The sequence below is a fragment of the Eubalaena glacialis genome, chromosome 8, assembly GCF_028564815.1.
Source record: "Eubalaena glacialis isolate mEubGla1 chromosome 8, mEubGla1.1.hap2.+ XY, whole genome shotgun sequence".
NCBI lineage: Eukaryota > Metazoa > Chordata > Mammalia > Artiodactyla > Balaenidae > Eubalaena > Eubalaena glacialis.
The window spans coordinates 24,543,166-24,560,429 of NC_083723.1; the positions used below are offsets into that span (position 1 = coordinate 24,543,166).

General features: G+C 37.6%; 1 protein-coding gene across 1 annotated transcript in view; it reads left to right on the plus strand.

The window, feature by feature from the left end:
- Positions 1-7,899, plus strand: part of LOC133096166 (platelet glycoprotein 4) — a 73,224-nt gene extending 65,325 nt beyond the window's left edge. The window contains exons 10-15 of the mRNA XM_061197649.1: positions 522-709; positions 1,738-1,856; positions 2,838-2,911; positions 3,464-3,518; positions 4,340-4,504; positions 7,014-7,899. Of these exons, the coding sequence (XP_061053632.1) occupies positions 522-709; positions 1,738-1,856; positions 2,838-2,911; positions 3,464-3,518; positions 4,340-4,504 (601 nt within the window). The 3' untranslated portion in view covers positions 7,014-7,899. The remainder of the gene's footprint in view (positions 1-521; positions 710-1,737; positions 1,857-2,837; positions 2,912-3,463; positions 3,519-4,339; positions 4,505-7,013) is intronic.
- The last annotated feature ends 9,365 nt before the right edge of the window (positions 7,900-17,264 follow it).

Here is a 17,264-nt window from a genome sequence, read left to right on the forward strand (position 1 = left end):
ATGTATCGAGTCCCGGTACGTTGCCAGGGTTATGGTGGGCACTTGGTAAATGGGGGAGTGTAGGAGACATATATCAAAACCCGTATGCACACACCCCAGCAAGTGAGCAGCCTTTCTCTCCAGGATTAAGTGGTAGATGATTGAAATTTTATTTTTCTTTAATTTAAATTGGGCACAAATAGAGGACTTGAGGGAGTCATATAAATATTTAATCTATAAAGGAAACTCTGAGAAATGTCCTCAGTATAAACACTCCATGGTAGTTCACAAGCAAAAATTATTCTCAGAAGCTTTTGAAAACAAAGGTAAGAAGAGCTCATACTCAGGTATGGAGTTCTGGTATATCTTAGAATTTCACAAGAATTTTTTCCCTAAAAATTAAGCAAGAATTCCAACAAGATCATATCCAGTTTCTCTAATTGAAGGCAATAATATAAATTTAAGAGTAAGAAAAAAAAGAATGTCCAGAATGAAGTTCAGTTTCCCAGAATGAAGATCTTTCTTTATCTATCTGTGTTTAGGTCAATCTATGCTGTGTTTGGAGCCGAAATTAATCTGAAAGGAATCCCTGTGTATAGATTTATTCTTCCATCCTTGGCTTTTGCATCTCCACTTCAAAATCCAGACAACCACTGTTTCTGCACAGAAAAAATTATCTCCAAAAATTGTACTTCATATGGTGTGCTAGATATTGGCAAATGCAAAGACGGTGAGTAAAAGTTCTCGATGGCACAATCCATGCCATAATTTGTAGTTTTCTTTAAACTTCACCCAGGAATCCTTTCCACCAAAAATTTAAAGTGTGAAAGCAATAAGGGCAGAAAGTAAAGGCGGTGGTAGGATATTTTTATTTTGATTTTTGTACCACTTTCAAGGTCCCAGTTGTTTCAGTGTTGCAAAACTTAGTTATTATTAGGTAAAACCCTACTGATATTTCCCTGTGCTACTTTGGAAAATGTCTCTTCAGGCCCTTTGCTCATTTTTTAATTGGGTTATTTACTTTCTTGAGTTGTGTGAATTCCTTGCATATTTTAGATTTTAATCACTTATGGGATATGCGTTTTGCAAATATTTTCTCCCATCCCATAGGTAGGCTCTTCATTTTTGATGGTTTTCTTTGCTGTGCAGAATCCCTGTGCTTCTTTTAGATTTAGGGTAAAATGAAAATAGTTCCCAGAATATTCTGAGCATCCCAACTTACCCATCTGACGTTTGTCTAACCTTTTCTACCCTAGAAAATGGTAAATAAAAATAAGTATATTTCAGGGTGTCTCTGAGACAAGAATTGATTCAAACGTGAAATTTGGAGTCTATCTATCTTATTTTGCTTACCTTCTTCATGTTGGAATGGGTGATAATAAAGAAAGAAAAGCCTCTTAAATAAATTCTCAGTCCAGAGACATACTACTGCCTGAAACATGAAGGTATATGGTTGTAACTTTGTGTTCGGCAGCTAAGCATTACATATTGAAAATAAACACCTAAGGGATAAACAACAGACATCAACTGAATGGTTAGTAAGATGATGCAGAAATTTATATTTTATTTTTGATCAAAAAGCGATCAGATGATACAATAACTTTCCCTCACCCTCATCCCCCAATTAGTATTCAAAGCCAACTTTATGCATTTCTCTTTCTAACTTAAAAAGCTTTATTTTCAAGGAAGTCTTTCCTAAGTGGCATATGAAATGAGGAAAACAATTTATACCAATTGTCTCTTAAAACTTGTTTTCAGGAAAACCCGTGTATATTTCACTTCCTCATTTTCTATATGCAAGTCCTGAAATTTCACAACCTATTGAAGGCTTAAGTCCAAATGAAGAAGAACACAGCACGTACTTAGATGTTGAACCTGTAAGCAAATACATTATTTATCTCATTTGTTTTTTAAAAATGAAGGAAAAATTTAATTCTCTCCTTTTGTCAATCGCATCTATTGATCATATTTATTGTATCACAATCTTGATAAATTGCTTTTATTTCAATGAAAATTACGTTGATTTCTTCCTATTGTTGCTTATGAAATGTCAAGGTAATTCAATTTTAGTTTTTCAGCAAAGGTCAGGAATAACAATGATGGAAAAGATTCTAATCAATCAGTTTAAAACAATTTGGTATAAGGTACTCTTTTATGCTTCTTTTATACTTAACTGCAAGTATTGCTTACATGAAGGGACACTGTAGACTATGAGGGATTAAAAAATTTTATGGGTATATGTGCATTTGAGGCAAGATCTATGATATACTTAGTGTAAAAAAAAATCTATTAAATTTCCTATAGTGTAACAGTTTTAACTTTTAATATTCCCTTGTCAACAGTTAAATGAAATGCCAGGATTTTAGTAGTCACATTTCAGTTTAAATAATGACAGAAGTAGCATTATAATTATATGGACGATACATGGATTCTGACTGAATATATATTTGATAATATATAGTTCAGGATTTAAACTGACTACATGAGTTCTAGGTTTCACTACTGTTGTTGTTGTTGTTGTTGGTTCCCCAAAACCAGTTCAGATAAATATCAAAAATCTAACTAAAACCTTGACAGTAGTTTGCGCAAAAAATTGTGTGCGCGCACGTGCACATATATACGCATGTGTGAATACATCTGTATACGCACAGGTATATACACATAAAATGTAAAAATGTAATTATGGAGAGTTATGTATGTAATATTTAATAAGTCCAATTAATTATTTAATAAATTTCACAAGTTTTAAGTACAACAGTTTCACCTTAGGTTCTATATAACAGTAAAAATAAGTTTTGGATATTATAAAAGAATGTTTTTAAAATAAGTTGGTAATTTTTTAGTGTGTTCTTTTTTAGATAACTGGATTTACCTTACGATTCGCAAAACGGCTGCAGATCAACATATTGGTCAAGCCAGCAAGAAAAATTGAGTGAGTCCCTTGGAAAAAGTTTCATTATGATTTTTACTACCTCCTTGTAAGAATGTGGGTATATCTATGACAGGAAGTGGAAATAATAAAACTTTCACCTTCTATTTGGCTTTATGTCATTAAATAATTACTAAATGCTTATAACTTTTGTGGCACTGCTCATTTTGCTAGCTGCCCAAATATTTTCAAGAGACTAGTTTCTAGCATTCATATTTTAGTTTCCTGGGTATAATTTGTTGAAAGGACAAAACATATGCTTAGAAAAAGTCAGTCTAATTAGAAATCTGTATTAGAAAGATTTATAAGAGTGAAAGATGTCTGAGAAACAGGCATATTAAAATTTAAATGATTTTAATTTAAAATTAAATTTTAATTTAATTAAAATTTAATTTTAATTTAATTTAATTAAAATTTAATTTAATTAAATTAACCAAGTTTCAAGAGCAGCTAATTTCTGAACATTTATTTTCACTAATAATTACTAACATTTCTGTCATATATGGGTAGTATATTAGTATATATTTTCATAATTATTTTCAATGTTTATTACAGAGCTTTAAAGGGTCTGAAGCAGAACTATTTTGTGCCTATTCTTTGGCTTAATGAGGTTAGTATTTTTATTTCTTAGTCACTAAAAACAGTAAACTTCTCAGTAGATAGAAAAAGCTTTTGATGTTTGAAAACTGAATACACATATATAGTATTTGAACTTGTGTTTCCATTGCATATATGGGAGATTTATATATTATTAATTATATAATAATGATTTTGAGAGTACCAAATCACACAGTAGTATCACGATTATGTTAGATTTCCATGTTCTTATTTTCATAATGTGTTTGTTTATTAAACAATTTTTCCTGTCATAATGCACGTGTTAGGAAAGAGTCATGCAGATGTGTAACTCCAAATAACTGAATGTGAATGTTGTAGTGCTAATAAAAGCCAACCAAACTTATAAAAACCTGGTTAGAGTAGATATAGGCAGTCTATCTAGTGCCTGACAAGATATTTTTCGTACAAATCAGGGAACTGATTAGCCACAGGATTAGGAAATGAACTGCATAAGCCTTTAGTGGAAGAAAACTGTTGACCCTTGGCCTTTTCCTCTGCCACTAGGAAACAGCCTTTGGAAAATTGGAGACTATTCCAGTAAGACCATTGTATTTATCAATGAAATCAGTATATTGAAGAATGCTAGCTGACATGTTTCAAGGGAGGAAGATTATATTTCTCTCTCTAAATATTCTACCTTGGCATTTATTGCCTTCTTTGACATGCAAAGGGAATTCCATTGGCTTGTCTTACAGATAAAGATGACTAACATCTATGCAGTGTTTCAAAAAAAGAGTGATACACTTAAGTGGAGAGTTGAGTATTTTGTTCTCGAATCTAACCAAATAACGTTATTTATTAACTTGATTACAGACTGGTACCATTGGTGATGAGAAGGCAGAAATGTTCAGAAATCAAGTGACTGGAAAAATAAACCTCCTTGGCCTGGTAGAAATTACCTTACTCTGTGTTGGTGTGGTGATGTTTATTGCTTTTATGATTTCATACTGTGCATGCAGATCAAAGAGAGTAAATTAAGTAAGTATATAACAAAAATTATATATGGCTTTAATAACATTAGTTTATATATTACTTGTTTTCATTTTATCAAAAAGAGGTTATAAACTAGGCTGCAAATATTTCTGGATATGTCTAGTCACCTATCATTTTTAACACATCCTTGAAGTTTTGAGATGCTTAATGTAAATTATAAACAAAGCCTGAATGAGTAATAAGGCCTATTAATATTAAGCAGATCACTACATTTCATCTTTATTCTGGGAGGAATGGGCTAAATTATGAAATTGTCACCTTTGCAAAGTTAGAATGTTGCACAAAAGCTATACATGTACTAAATTTTATTTCTTAATTATTTCTAGCTAGTTATTTTAAAAAATCACAAATAATTAATATATCTCTGACTAGGAAAGGGTATGTGAAGCTGAAAATCGTAGATATTTGGGGAGACTGAAATTTACAAAGGAAAAGAAAATAAAAAGGAAAATTAGATAAGCTAAAAATTAATGAGAATTAAAAACTCAAATGATATAGATAAGATAAAAATATGCTGTTTTAAAATGAAGATAGCATATTAAAACAGAGTTGCTGCATATAGACATGCTGTCCAAAATCATGATGTGGAAGCCCTGATGAATGATTACAATTCAGGAGCTTACAATTCGGGAGCTAGAACCGAATACAACAGTACAAGAAAATAGAGACAAAAAATGTTCAACATAGTAAAACCAAATTACTCAGAGTTTACAGGAAAAATCAGGTAAATGTGGACAGATAGGAGTTTTAGCAAAAATGAAGAGACGGTTCAGGCCTCTGTGTTTTAGACGTTAGTGCCTGTGCCCCCTTGTACATAGAGGAATGAATTTCTAACTCTATCTTTCCTAAATGGAAGCCTTTCTTTAATGATCATACGTGGCACTGGTACGGCCTGAGGCGGCGGCAGGGGGGGGGATTTTCCACTTACCCATAGCTTCCATCCACCCTTCCTTCCCAGGAACATCCAAAAAAATATGGAATCTAAATAAAAGCAATATACTTGCTATGAAAAATCACAATTTCAAAACAAGTCTTCTTACTCTACTTTCAATCAGGTTGTTGACCGTAAGCTGTCTTATATAGAAATTCTGAAGCTGCCACTGATAATTATTGACCTTCTTAATGTGCCAAAATCATGCTAAATATTTTACATGAATTATCACAGCTAATCCCTAATAAAGTTTTATGAGTTTCCAATAGCCATGGATCCATCCTTCTATCTTTTGGAGACGTTCCAGAAAATTATAAATTTTAACTGCAAAATTATCCATTTTTAAAACGTGAATCAGTCAAATTGAAGATTAAAAAAATGAAGTGGCATTTTTGGACCAATATTTTTTGTGTGTGAGATTGAGAGCTTGGGCCTAGGAAGGCAACTCCATCTTTTGTTCTGATGCTTTTGGCCTATATTTATTCCCTGCAAAGAAGACTGAACAATTCTGCCTACAATCTTTTTGGACAGAATGTATTCAAAATGCTGACTTAATACATTCACATTATAATAAATAAAGGAAATACGGCATCACCATTAAGACCTGTCATCACTCCAGTAACAAATGAGTTATCATTCAACAAAGTACTTCATATGACCATTTATATAATAGATAGATCATTCACTGAAAAGCCAATTTACAACAAAACCTTGTTCTAGTAGGAGAATATGCTTTTCAAAATGAAGTATAGAGTAGTTGTAAAAATTTTCTGATACTATTCTCTATTAAAATTATATGATGTATTTCATCAGTGCTTAATGAGCCCTGAATGTCCAATATCTTGGGTCTCTATGTGGCTAAATTAAGGTGAAAGATTGAAAACTTTCTAGAGTGTCTTTATCAACAAGTATATTGACTTGGCTTAAACATTTGACTGTTACAAGGAAAAGTTACTGCTCTTTACACAATGATATGTCTGTTTTCTTTTCTTTACAAATAGAGAACACTGTTCTCTGTAGATTACCTAATTTACTAGATTTAGAAGAATCACAGATATAGATTTCCTTAAACAAGCTTCAGTTTCAAATATTATAATAAATTATGCCTTTGGGAAGATTTATAAACAATTGAAAAATAAGGAGATGGATGTACAAGAGGGAGTAAAGCAAAGATGGTGGAGCTAAGGTGTGAGTTTGCTTAATGGACCACAAAGAGAATAAGCCAATAGTCCTTTTGAAAGTACTATATACACTGCTAAATGGAGGATGGTCTGAAGGGACAGCAAAGAGTGGAAATGCTCATCCAGAGCAGATTTAACGAGCTACCCCTCCTTAGCTGGCCATGCGCAGCTCTTGAGAGCTGGGAAGCAGCCTTCCATGTATCCTGGAATGGGAAAGTAATTGCCTTATCCATGAAGTTCATCATAGAACTTTTCTCCACAGCTTGAGAAATTGGGCTAATTACTAGAAAACATGACATCTTCAGTACATAGAATTCGAATATTACCAGTTTCATTTTTCCACGACTTTCTGATAAGTACTTACCTTTCTTCTGCTTTCCAGGAAGCAAAGGAGTCGACATTTATGCACCAGCTACGTGAGGACCTTTTTTAATATCGACCTACAAAATGAAGATTTAATATGCTTTATTTTTGCAAAACACACCTTATCTTACAGTTGAAGAACTGGCGGCACTTTTGTTCTCTGCACTGAGCAGAGCAAAGGATTATTAAGATGTCATTAAAATCCCCACTTTGAACAAAAAACAGTAACTTTTAAAATTCAACATGTTCACAATGGAATGGATTTCAGTTTCTACAGATGTGGCTTCAGCATGATCCAGTTATTTTTATTTGGTACTGATTCACTGATTGGTTCCCTTTTGCTAAATTCAGAAGAGGGGTGGATGTTCTAAACAAATCCAGGACCCGGAACTCTTGTCTTCCTCATCGAAGGGAAAACATCACTACCCTCATCAGTGTCCCTGCAACACACAGACCCCAGGACTGTCAGGACATTGCTTTTCATGAGCATCAACCATTTTGAAAGACGTTTAAAAATGGAAACTAAATGACTGGCCTATGAACCATTTATTATACATTACTTAAGTTTCCTTCTCTATGGAATCCTTTGTACAGCATCAGTAGGCACTACCACCATGCTGTTTATAACAATATGGGCTTATATTTTTGTCAATGATTATACAAATGGACATGTTTGGGACTGTCATTTTCCATGTTCTGCAGTTCTTCTGGAAATCTGAGTAGATTTTGACCTTTTCACTCAGTTGCATACAACTTATGCTTGGCAACTTCAGAATGCTGTGCTAGTATTAAGAGATGTAAATGATAATACAGAAATTGTTGTGTGGGACGTTACAAAGAGTACAATGTGCATTCATAGTTATTTGTTGTAGTATTTCTTGCTTTCATAGTCACCACAGAAAGACTGGTTTCAAACATTAAAAGATGTCCTTCCTTAAATTCCTGTGCTTTGCCTAGTTCCTGTTGTGTCACAAAACATTTACTCTAGTTTTCTGACTGATGTATTCTATCTGAATTTTTATTTCTTTATGCATCTACGTTTCCTTCTGAAACATTTCTAAATTCAACCTTGACCACTTTTTCCTTAGGTAATTTTTTGAGCTAGTTGGGGGAAAAGGAAATAAAAAGATACTTGGTCATGCTTTAGAGTTGCAGTACTTAAAGTCTAGACTATGAAGGATCTTTCCTTTTTATTAGAAGACATATTGTTAGGTAACCCTGCTTTCTTTAGCAGGGGTTCACTTATGGCAGAGAGCACTAGGCCCCCTAAAAAGGCCCCCCATAGAAAGGGAAGGTGGACCACATTCTGTCTGTGTTTTATACACAGAGGCTTCTAGGATAAATTATTAGTAACTGGTTTGTTGAGATAATAAAATCAAGAATAATTAATCTCCTCATGTTAGCTGCCAGGATAAATACTGAAAACCCCAAACCAAGATACCACCAGTTCAGAAGGATCTTTTGAAAATCTGAAGCTACTCAAAACATACTGATGTAATAATGTCCTCTCATTTATTGGCAACAGAAAAAAGTATCCCCCTAAGATATAGACAGATGAGATCCTAGACATCCTCTTCTGATTCTTGAGTCTACTTTCGCCGCATTAGGATATTTGTGGACATGTTGTTCTAGGAGGAATATAAAGGATACTTCTTTAAATCTTAAACTGAGTAGGGCTGAATGATGTAAAGTAGAAACTGTTCAAAAGAATTGGTTGAGAAATTACATACCCACCTCATGGTAGAATTGCATAACCAATCAGTGACTCAGATTTTAACTCTTCATACAAGAATGCACCTCATAGTATTTGGGTATCAGTAAAAAGGTTTTGACTTATGTGTCTTTAGTACTGTTCAACTAAACACATGTATATTCTAACCTTTATCATTCCTCACCATATTTTCTCTGAATTCTATAAATTATGCAGAGGAAAAATAATCCATACACAGAGATAAGTGAAACACATTAAAAATACCCAGTAGAAAGTACAATACTTTCTTTAAAAAAATGGAAGATAGATTTTTTAATATGAAAAATGGGTTTGGATATGTGTGTGCTTGCCCACGTGCACGTGCTGAGGTGGGAGTGGAGCACTTTTTGGGAATGTACTAAACGTTGACCTGCTGATTGCCCCAGAGAAAGTGTAATTGTACACAAGGATGAATTTGCTTTGTTTCGTAGAAAAACTACCCCATATTTTAGAGAGGCATATTTTCATTCAAAATTGTTTAATCACCACAAAACTATTGGTGTTCAAAACTTAAGTTTGAAAATGTATAGTATCTGCAAAGGGGTTAACATAAATTAGAGAGTCTACAGTATCTTAAAATGGGTTGAGTCTTATTGTTGCTGAAAAGTACATGGAGAACAATCTATATAGCTTTCAGTTCTCAGAAAAAGAGAGGTAAAGGGGGTATCATTTCAGGAAAAAAAAGCATAGCTATACATTAGATTTTTACATGTGCAATTATCTGTCAATCTTAACCCATTATCAATGTCTGAGCTACACAATAATTATCTTTGGAGCTGGAGTTTGTTGCAGGTGTGTTCCATCTGTTACTTCAGTGTTTCTGGTTGAAGTTCTATGTATTAGAGACAGTGTGGCTGCTCTCTCTTCGTCTGCCTCTTCTGGCCCATCTACAACTCCACTTAAAGAATCACTGGACTTAAAGAATCACTTGACTTCAGACTATACTACAAAGCTACAGTAATCAAGACAATATGGTACTGGCACAAAAACAGAAATATAGATCAATGGAACAGGATAGAAAGCCCAGAGATAAACCCGTGTACATATGGTCACCTTATTTTTGATAAAGGAGGCAAGAATATACAATGGAGAAAAGACAGCCTCTTCAGTAAGTGGTGCTGGGAAAACTGGACAGCTACATATAAAAGAATGAAATTAGAACACTCCCTAACACCATACACAAAAAAACCTCAAAATGGATTAAAGACCTAAATGTAAGGCCAGACACTATAAAACTGTTAGAGGAAAACAAGGGCAGAACACTCTATGACATAAATCACAGCAAGATTCTTTTTCACCCACCTCCTAGAGAAATGGAAATAAAAACAAAAATAAACAAATGGGACCTAATGAAACTTCAAAGCTTTTGAACAGCAAAAGAAACCATAAACAAGATGAAAAGATAACCCTCAGGATGGGAGAAAATATTTGCAAATGAAGCAACTGACAAAGGATTAATCTCCAAAATTTACAAGCAGCTCATGCAGCTCAATATCAAATAAACGAACAACCCAATCCAAAAATGGGCAGAAGACCTAAATAGACATTTCTCCAAAGAAGATATACAGATTGCCAACAAACACATGAAAGGATGCTCAACATCACTAATCATTAGAGAAATGCAAATCAAAACTACAATGAGATATCATCTCACACCAGTCAGAATGGCCATCATCAAAAAATCTAGAAACAATAAATGCTGGAAAGGGTGTGGAGAAAAGGGAACCCTCTTGCACTGTTGGTGGGAATGTAAATTGATACAGCCACTATGGAGAACAGTATGGAGGTTCCTTAAAAAATTAAAGTAGAACTACCATACGACCCAGCAATCCCACTGCTGGGCATATACCCTGAGAACATAACTCAAAAAGAGTCATGTACCAAAATGTTCACTGCAGCACTATTTACAATAGCCAGGACATGGAAGCAACCTAAGTGTCCATCACCAGATGAATGTATAAAGAATATGTGGCACATATATACAATGGAATATTACTCAGCCATAAAGAGAAATGAAATTGAGTTATTTGTGGTGAGGTGGATGGACCTAGAGTCTGTCATACAGAGTGAAGTAAGTCAGAAAGAGAAAACAAATACCATATGCTAACACATATATATGGAATCTAAAAAAAAAAAAAAGGGTCATGAAGAACCTAGGGGCAAGATGGGAATAAAGACGCAGACCTACTAGAGAATGGACTTGAGGACACAGGGAGGGGGAAGGGTAAGCTGGGATGAAGTGAGAGTGACATGGACATATATATACTACCAAATGTCAAACAGATAGCTAGTGGGAAGCAGCCGCATAGCACAGGGAGATCAGCTCAGTGCTTTGTGACCACCTAGAGGGGTGGGATAGGGAGAGTGGGAGGGAGGGAGATGCAAGAGGTAAGAGATATAGGGATATATGTATACGTATAACTGACTCACTTTGTTATAAAGCAGAAACTAACACACCATTGTAAAGCAATTATACGGCAATAAAGATGTTAGAAAAAAAAAAAAGAATCACTGTCCATTACCCTTTTCTGCATACACTAACAGAAATACCTATGATTGTTTTTCTGAGCTATTTGTAGCAGGCTGAGCTAATGAACTAAAAGTGAGTTAGTGTTTAATATTGGTATCAAATACATACAGGCATACTCTACTTTTTTCTTTCCTGGCTCAAAGGTAGCTGCATTTTTAAACATTTGTGAAAATAAAAACTTCCTTTTTTAGAATAATGATTTGCTTTTCATTTATAATTTTTGAATGCGTTTGACATCAATGTTGTTTGATATTAATACTATAATTGTATATTAGCTGTTTTTGCCTGTGCATGAGTTATTGACCTATGAACTCCTATTTTCTTTTCCCAACTGTTCTCAGGTGCTAGTAAGCTTATGTTCACACATTTCAGAAATGCTCCATTCTACACACTCATGAAGGGGAACGCTGATGTAGTTAGGACAAATATAAATGTTTTAAAGTCTTGTTTCCTTTATTATGTGAAATCTGAATCAGGTGCCTCAGCGTCACCTGTGAACTTGTTAAAAATGCAGAATCTCAGGTTCTATCCTAGACCTACTGAATCAGAATCTGTAGTTTAATAGGATACCAAAGAGATTTCTATACACAAGAAAATTCTAGAGGTCCAGATTTAAGTCATACTGAAATCAGACTACCTGTGTAAAAAAGTTTTATTTGACTGGTTGCTGGTATTAGATTTATTAACAGAACAACTTAAGAGAGCAAAGCTATATAAGCATACTGAGATGAGAGGAAAGTCATCTCGCTTGACAATTTGCTATAAATATTCCACTAAGTTTTCTCATTTGCCCTGTTGAGCTCGTAAATGCTATTTTCAGATGGTAATATAGCTAATCTATTTGGCAGGGTAGAGGGTGAAGTGAAAGTAACTTTTCTCTCTGAATTTTCTGGAATGTGTTCTTTGATCACATATTTACTGCATGTGAAGTAGGAGATAGCTCAGGGCAGGTAAGGAATATTAAGACTGGAGATATTCCCCAGAATTTATGAGATGGAAATTATCCACTTGAATAAAGGGACTCTTCAGCATCCAGGAGTTTTACATATTATGGAAGTTATAAGGAATATATTAACAGCTATGGAGCTTCACTCTGGGCAAAATAATGGGCGGGATTGCTTGCTTGGAGGATGTCTAGAAAGGGGTAAGGAGCAGGGGCAAGGGGGGAGAATACAAAGATGAGGGTTTATTTCCAGAGAATGAGTATCTATGAAGTTATAGAAGAATAAATAAGGCCAGTGTGGAGGAGAGAACTGAGCTTGGAACTATCTAGGCTCAAAGAACCAAGTTGACAGCTACTATTCTGCTCTAATCCTACCCTCAGTCTACACAGTTGAGGACTATGGTCATTATGAAAAGATGGGCCTACATGAAAGGATAGGTAATTAGTAGCAGGTAGTTTTACAAACTCCACGTCCTAAGTACTAAAGAAGAGAATTTAGTTATTGAAGACGTCCAAGGAACCATCCTAAAATGGAAATACGGTTCGTGAGGAAGTGTTAAATATCTTCAGCTTTTGATATAGACTGGGGAACAGAATTCTAAAAATTTTCTCTTTTCTGGAACTTGTTTGAAATATCATCACATGTTAATGTTACATACTTCCCCGTAGATATCTGAATAATAATTTAAAATTAAAGGTCCTATAAGATTGTGAGAACTATCTGCACTGACTATTAAGTTAGCAACTTCCCTTTGCCCATCCCCCATTCCCTTCCCACCCCAGCTTGCCACGAGCACAGATGTAGCATGTTTACAGAAGTATAAGGAGGGGTATCAGTGGAGATAACCAACTGAATGGGCAGTTGAGTCACTAGGATTCAGAAACTTCTTCCACAAATAATTTCTTGCTGACATGTGTTATTTGCTGCATTATTTATGTTATTACTGAATAACATAAGCTCTGGTTCCAGTTGAAGATGGCAACATAGGAAGATCCTGAACTCACCTTCTCCCCCACATACTTCAAATCTAGAGCAAATAAGGAACAATTTTCTCTGAATAAACTAAAAACTAGCTGAGCAATTCCTACACATAGAGCAAATGAGAAAAAAAAACCCACACTGAAGCAGGTAGGAGAGGCTGAGACCCAATCTTGCCATTGGCGAGAAACATTCAGGAGGAAACTTAACCCGGAGCTTCTCTCCCTGAGGAGCAAAGAGTCTGAACCCCACACTGGGTACCCTAACTTTTAATATGTGCATCTGAGACATGGGTCCCCAAAACATCTCGGTCTGAAAGCCAATAGATCTTGCATCCATGAGACCCACAAAGGTATAACAAACTGAGAAATGACTCAGTCAAAGGGCTCACACGTTCAGACTCACCTCCCCCAGGGCCAGGTACAGAAGCCGCAGAACCAGAGGCACCCAGACTGTATATGAAAGAGGCTCATTTGCTAACCTTAGAATCTCAGACTGAGGTGCAGGCATCTCATTTGACACACACATAGGGGCCTGCTGGGATACTTTCTGGGGACAGAGGCTGGTGACACCACCTTCACACTCTTTTTCTGCTTTGTCCCAGCGGGCAGGTGCTACCTCCCCTGTCCCAACTTGGACACTATGCTTATCCTCCCCTTCTGCCTCACTCCAGCCAACAGATGCCAATTTCACACTCATGCTCTGCAGTGTGAAGGAGAGCAAGTATATCACAGAGGGGAGCTTTTACACACGTTTGGTGATCCAGGTTTTACATCTGGTGCCCTGGGTTTGGAGGGTGCTTCCCAGCGGATACCCCTTGATCACCTGGCTCTAGAGGCCAGAGGGCCTTGTGTTCCTGAGTCTCATGGGACTCTAACAATCAGACTGACAGTTCCTGGCAGACTACCACGCCGAGGACACTGCACAGACAACAGACTGAAACACTCCCATTCTTTCTGTGAAGGAGGTGTTTTTGCTTGACTTGGAGCTTTGACCGGAGGGGCAGGCTTCAGGATTGGCATATATCTAGAGTCCTATGGAGATACTCTCAGCGAACATAAGCTGGTGAACGCCATCTCTGTGCTCTCCCTCTGCCTCACTATATCTCACTGGTATCTCCCAGGAAAGAACTATTTTAACTTGTTTGGTGCCCTGATTTTTTCAACTGTCACCCAGGGCACACCTCCAAAACACTTGGTTTTGGAGGCCAAAACAGCATAAATCTGTGATCCCACCAGACAGTACAAATGTGCATAATTTAAAAGCTGCAGCCTAAGGTACTGCTTCCAAGCAGCCTGAATAAAAGTGCTCAATGAGCTCCTCCTATTTGGGAGAATGACAGGTCTTGCACACCTGCAATAACTTTGAGCTATTAAAAATAAAATAGGGGGCTTCCCTGGTGGCACAGTGGTTGAGACTCTGCCTGCCAATGCAGGGGACACGGGTTCGAGCCCTGGTCTGGGAAGATCCCACACGTCACAGAGCAACTAGGCCCGTGAGCCACAACTACTGAGCCTGCGCGTCTGGAGCTTGTGCTCCGCAACAAGAGAGGCCGCGATAGTGAGAGGCCCGCGCACCGCGATGAAGAGTGGCCCCCGCTCGCCACAACTAGAGAAAGCCCTCGCACAGAAACGAAGACCCAACACAGCCAAAAATTAATTAATTAATTAATTAATTAAATTTTAAAAACAATAAAATAGGCTGCTTGGACAATCACAAAGGTGTGAGAGAAAATCAAGAGCTAGGGCACAGATGAACAATATGGTTCATCTCCTACTCAAGACCAATCCTTTAAGACTGGGAGAGATGGCTATTACATCTCATGCATAGAAACCAACACAGAGAGAAAGGCAAAATAAAGAAGTAAAGGAATATATTCCCCAGAAAAGAATAAGGTAGAATGTCAGGAAAAAACCTTCCTGAAATGGAGAGAAGTAATTTACCTGATAAAGAGTTCAAAGTCATGGTCATAAGGAAGCTCACCGAATTCAAGACAACACAATGAGAAATTCAACATGGAGAAAGAAAATCTAAGAAAGTACGTTTTAAAGTACTTTGGAGGAGACTTTCAAGATGGCGGAGGAGTAAGACGTGGAGATCACCTTCCTCCCCACAAATACATCAGAAATACATCTACATGTGGAACAACTCCTACAGAACACCTACTGAACGCTGGCAGAAGACCTCAGACTTCCCAAAAGGCAAGAAACTCCAATGTACCTGGGTAGGGCAAAAGGAAAAAGAAATAACAGACACAAAAGAATAGGGACGGAACATGCACCTCTGGGAGGGAACAGTGAAGGAGGAAAGGTTTCCACACACTAGGAAGCCCCTTCACTGGCGGAGATGGGAGGGTGACAGGAGGGAAGCTTCGGAGCCATGGAGGAGAGCACAGCAACAGGGGTGCAGAGGGCAAAGCGGAGAGATTCCCGCACAGACGAGCGGTGCCGACCAGCACTCACCAGCCCGAGAGGCTTGTCTGCTCACACGCCGGGGCGGGCGGGGGCTGGGAGCTGAGGCTCGGGCTTCAGAGGTCAGACCCCAAGGACAGGACTGGGGTTGGCTGCATGAATACAGCCTGAAGGGGGCTAGTGCGCCACAGCTAGTCAAGAGGGAGTCCAGGAAAGAGTCTAGACCTGCCTAAGAGGCAAGAGACCATTGTTTCAGGGTGCGCGAGGAGAGCGCGAGCCGCAGCTATCAGAGCGGACCCCCAGAGACAGGCATGAAATGCTAAGGTGGCTGCTGCAGCCACCAAGAAGCCTGTGTGCAAGCACAGGTCACTATCCACACCTCCCCTCCCGGGAGCCTGTGCAGCCCGCCACTACCAGGGTCCTGTGAGGCAGGGACAACTTCCCCGGGAGAACACACAGCACGCCTCAGGCTATTGCAACCTCACACCAACCTCTGCCACTGCAGGCTCACCGCGCATTCCATACCCCTCCCTCCCCCCCCAGCCTGATGAGGCAGAGCCCCCTAATCAGATGCTACTTTAACCCCAGCCTGTCTGAGCGAAGAACAGATGCCCTCAGGTGACCTGCACGCAGAGGCGGGGCCAAATACAAAGCTGAACCCCAGGAGCTGTGCGAACAAAGAAGAGAAAGGGAAATCTCTCCCAGCAGCCTCAGGAGCAGCGGATTAAATCTCCACAATCAACTCGATGTACCCTGCATCTGTGGAATACCTGAAGAGACAATGAATCATCCCAAAATTCAGGTGCTAGACTTTGGGAGCAAAGGTAGACTTGGAGTTTGCCTTCGGCATCTAATTTGTTTTTGGTCTTATGTTTACCTTAGTTTAGTATTTAAAGTTTATTTTCATTGGTAGATTTGTTTATTGATTTGGTTGCTCTCTTCCTTTTTTCTTTTACTTTTTTATATATAGATATATATAGTTTTTTCCTTTTTTCTCTTTTGTGAGTGTGTATGTGTATGCTTCTTTGTGTGATTTTGTCTGTATAACTTTGCTTTTACCATTTGTCCTAGGGTTCTGTCTGTCCGTTTTTGTTTGTTTGTTTGTTTGTATTGTTTATAGCACTTGTTATCATTGGTGGATTTGTTTTTTGGTTTGGTTGCTATCTTCTTTCTTTCTTTCCTTTTTTTAATTACGTAAAAAAAATTTTTATTTTTTATTTTACTAACTTTCTTTTCTTTTCTATCTTTCTTTCTTTCTTTCTCCCTTTTCTTCTGAGCCGTGTGGCTGACAGGATCTTTATGATCCAGCCGGCTGTTAGGCCTGTGCCTCTGAGGTGGGAGAGCCAAGTTCAGGACATTGGACCACCAGAGACTTCCGGGTTCCATGTAATATCAAATGGTGAAAACTCTCCCAGAGATCTCCATCTCAATGCTAAGACCCAGCTCCACTCAACAACCAGCAAGCTACACTGATGGACACCCTATGCCAAACAACTAGCAAGACAGGAACACAACCCCACCCATTAGTAGAGAGGCTGCCTAAAATCATAATAAGGTCACAGACACCACAAAACACACCACCGGATGTGGTCCTGCCCACCAGAAAGACAAGATCCAGCCTCACCCACAAGAACACGAGCACCAGTGCCCTCCACAA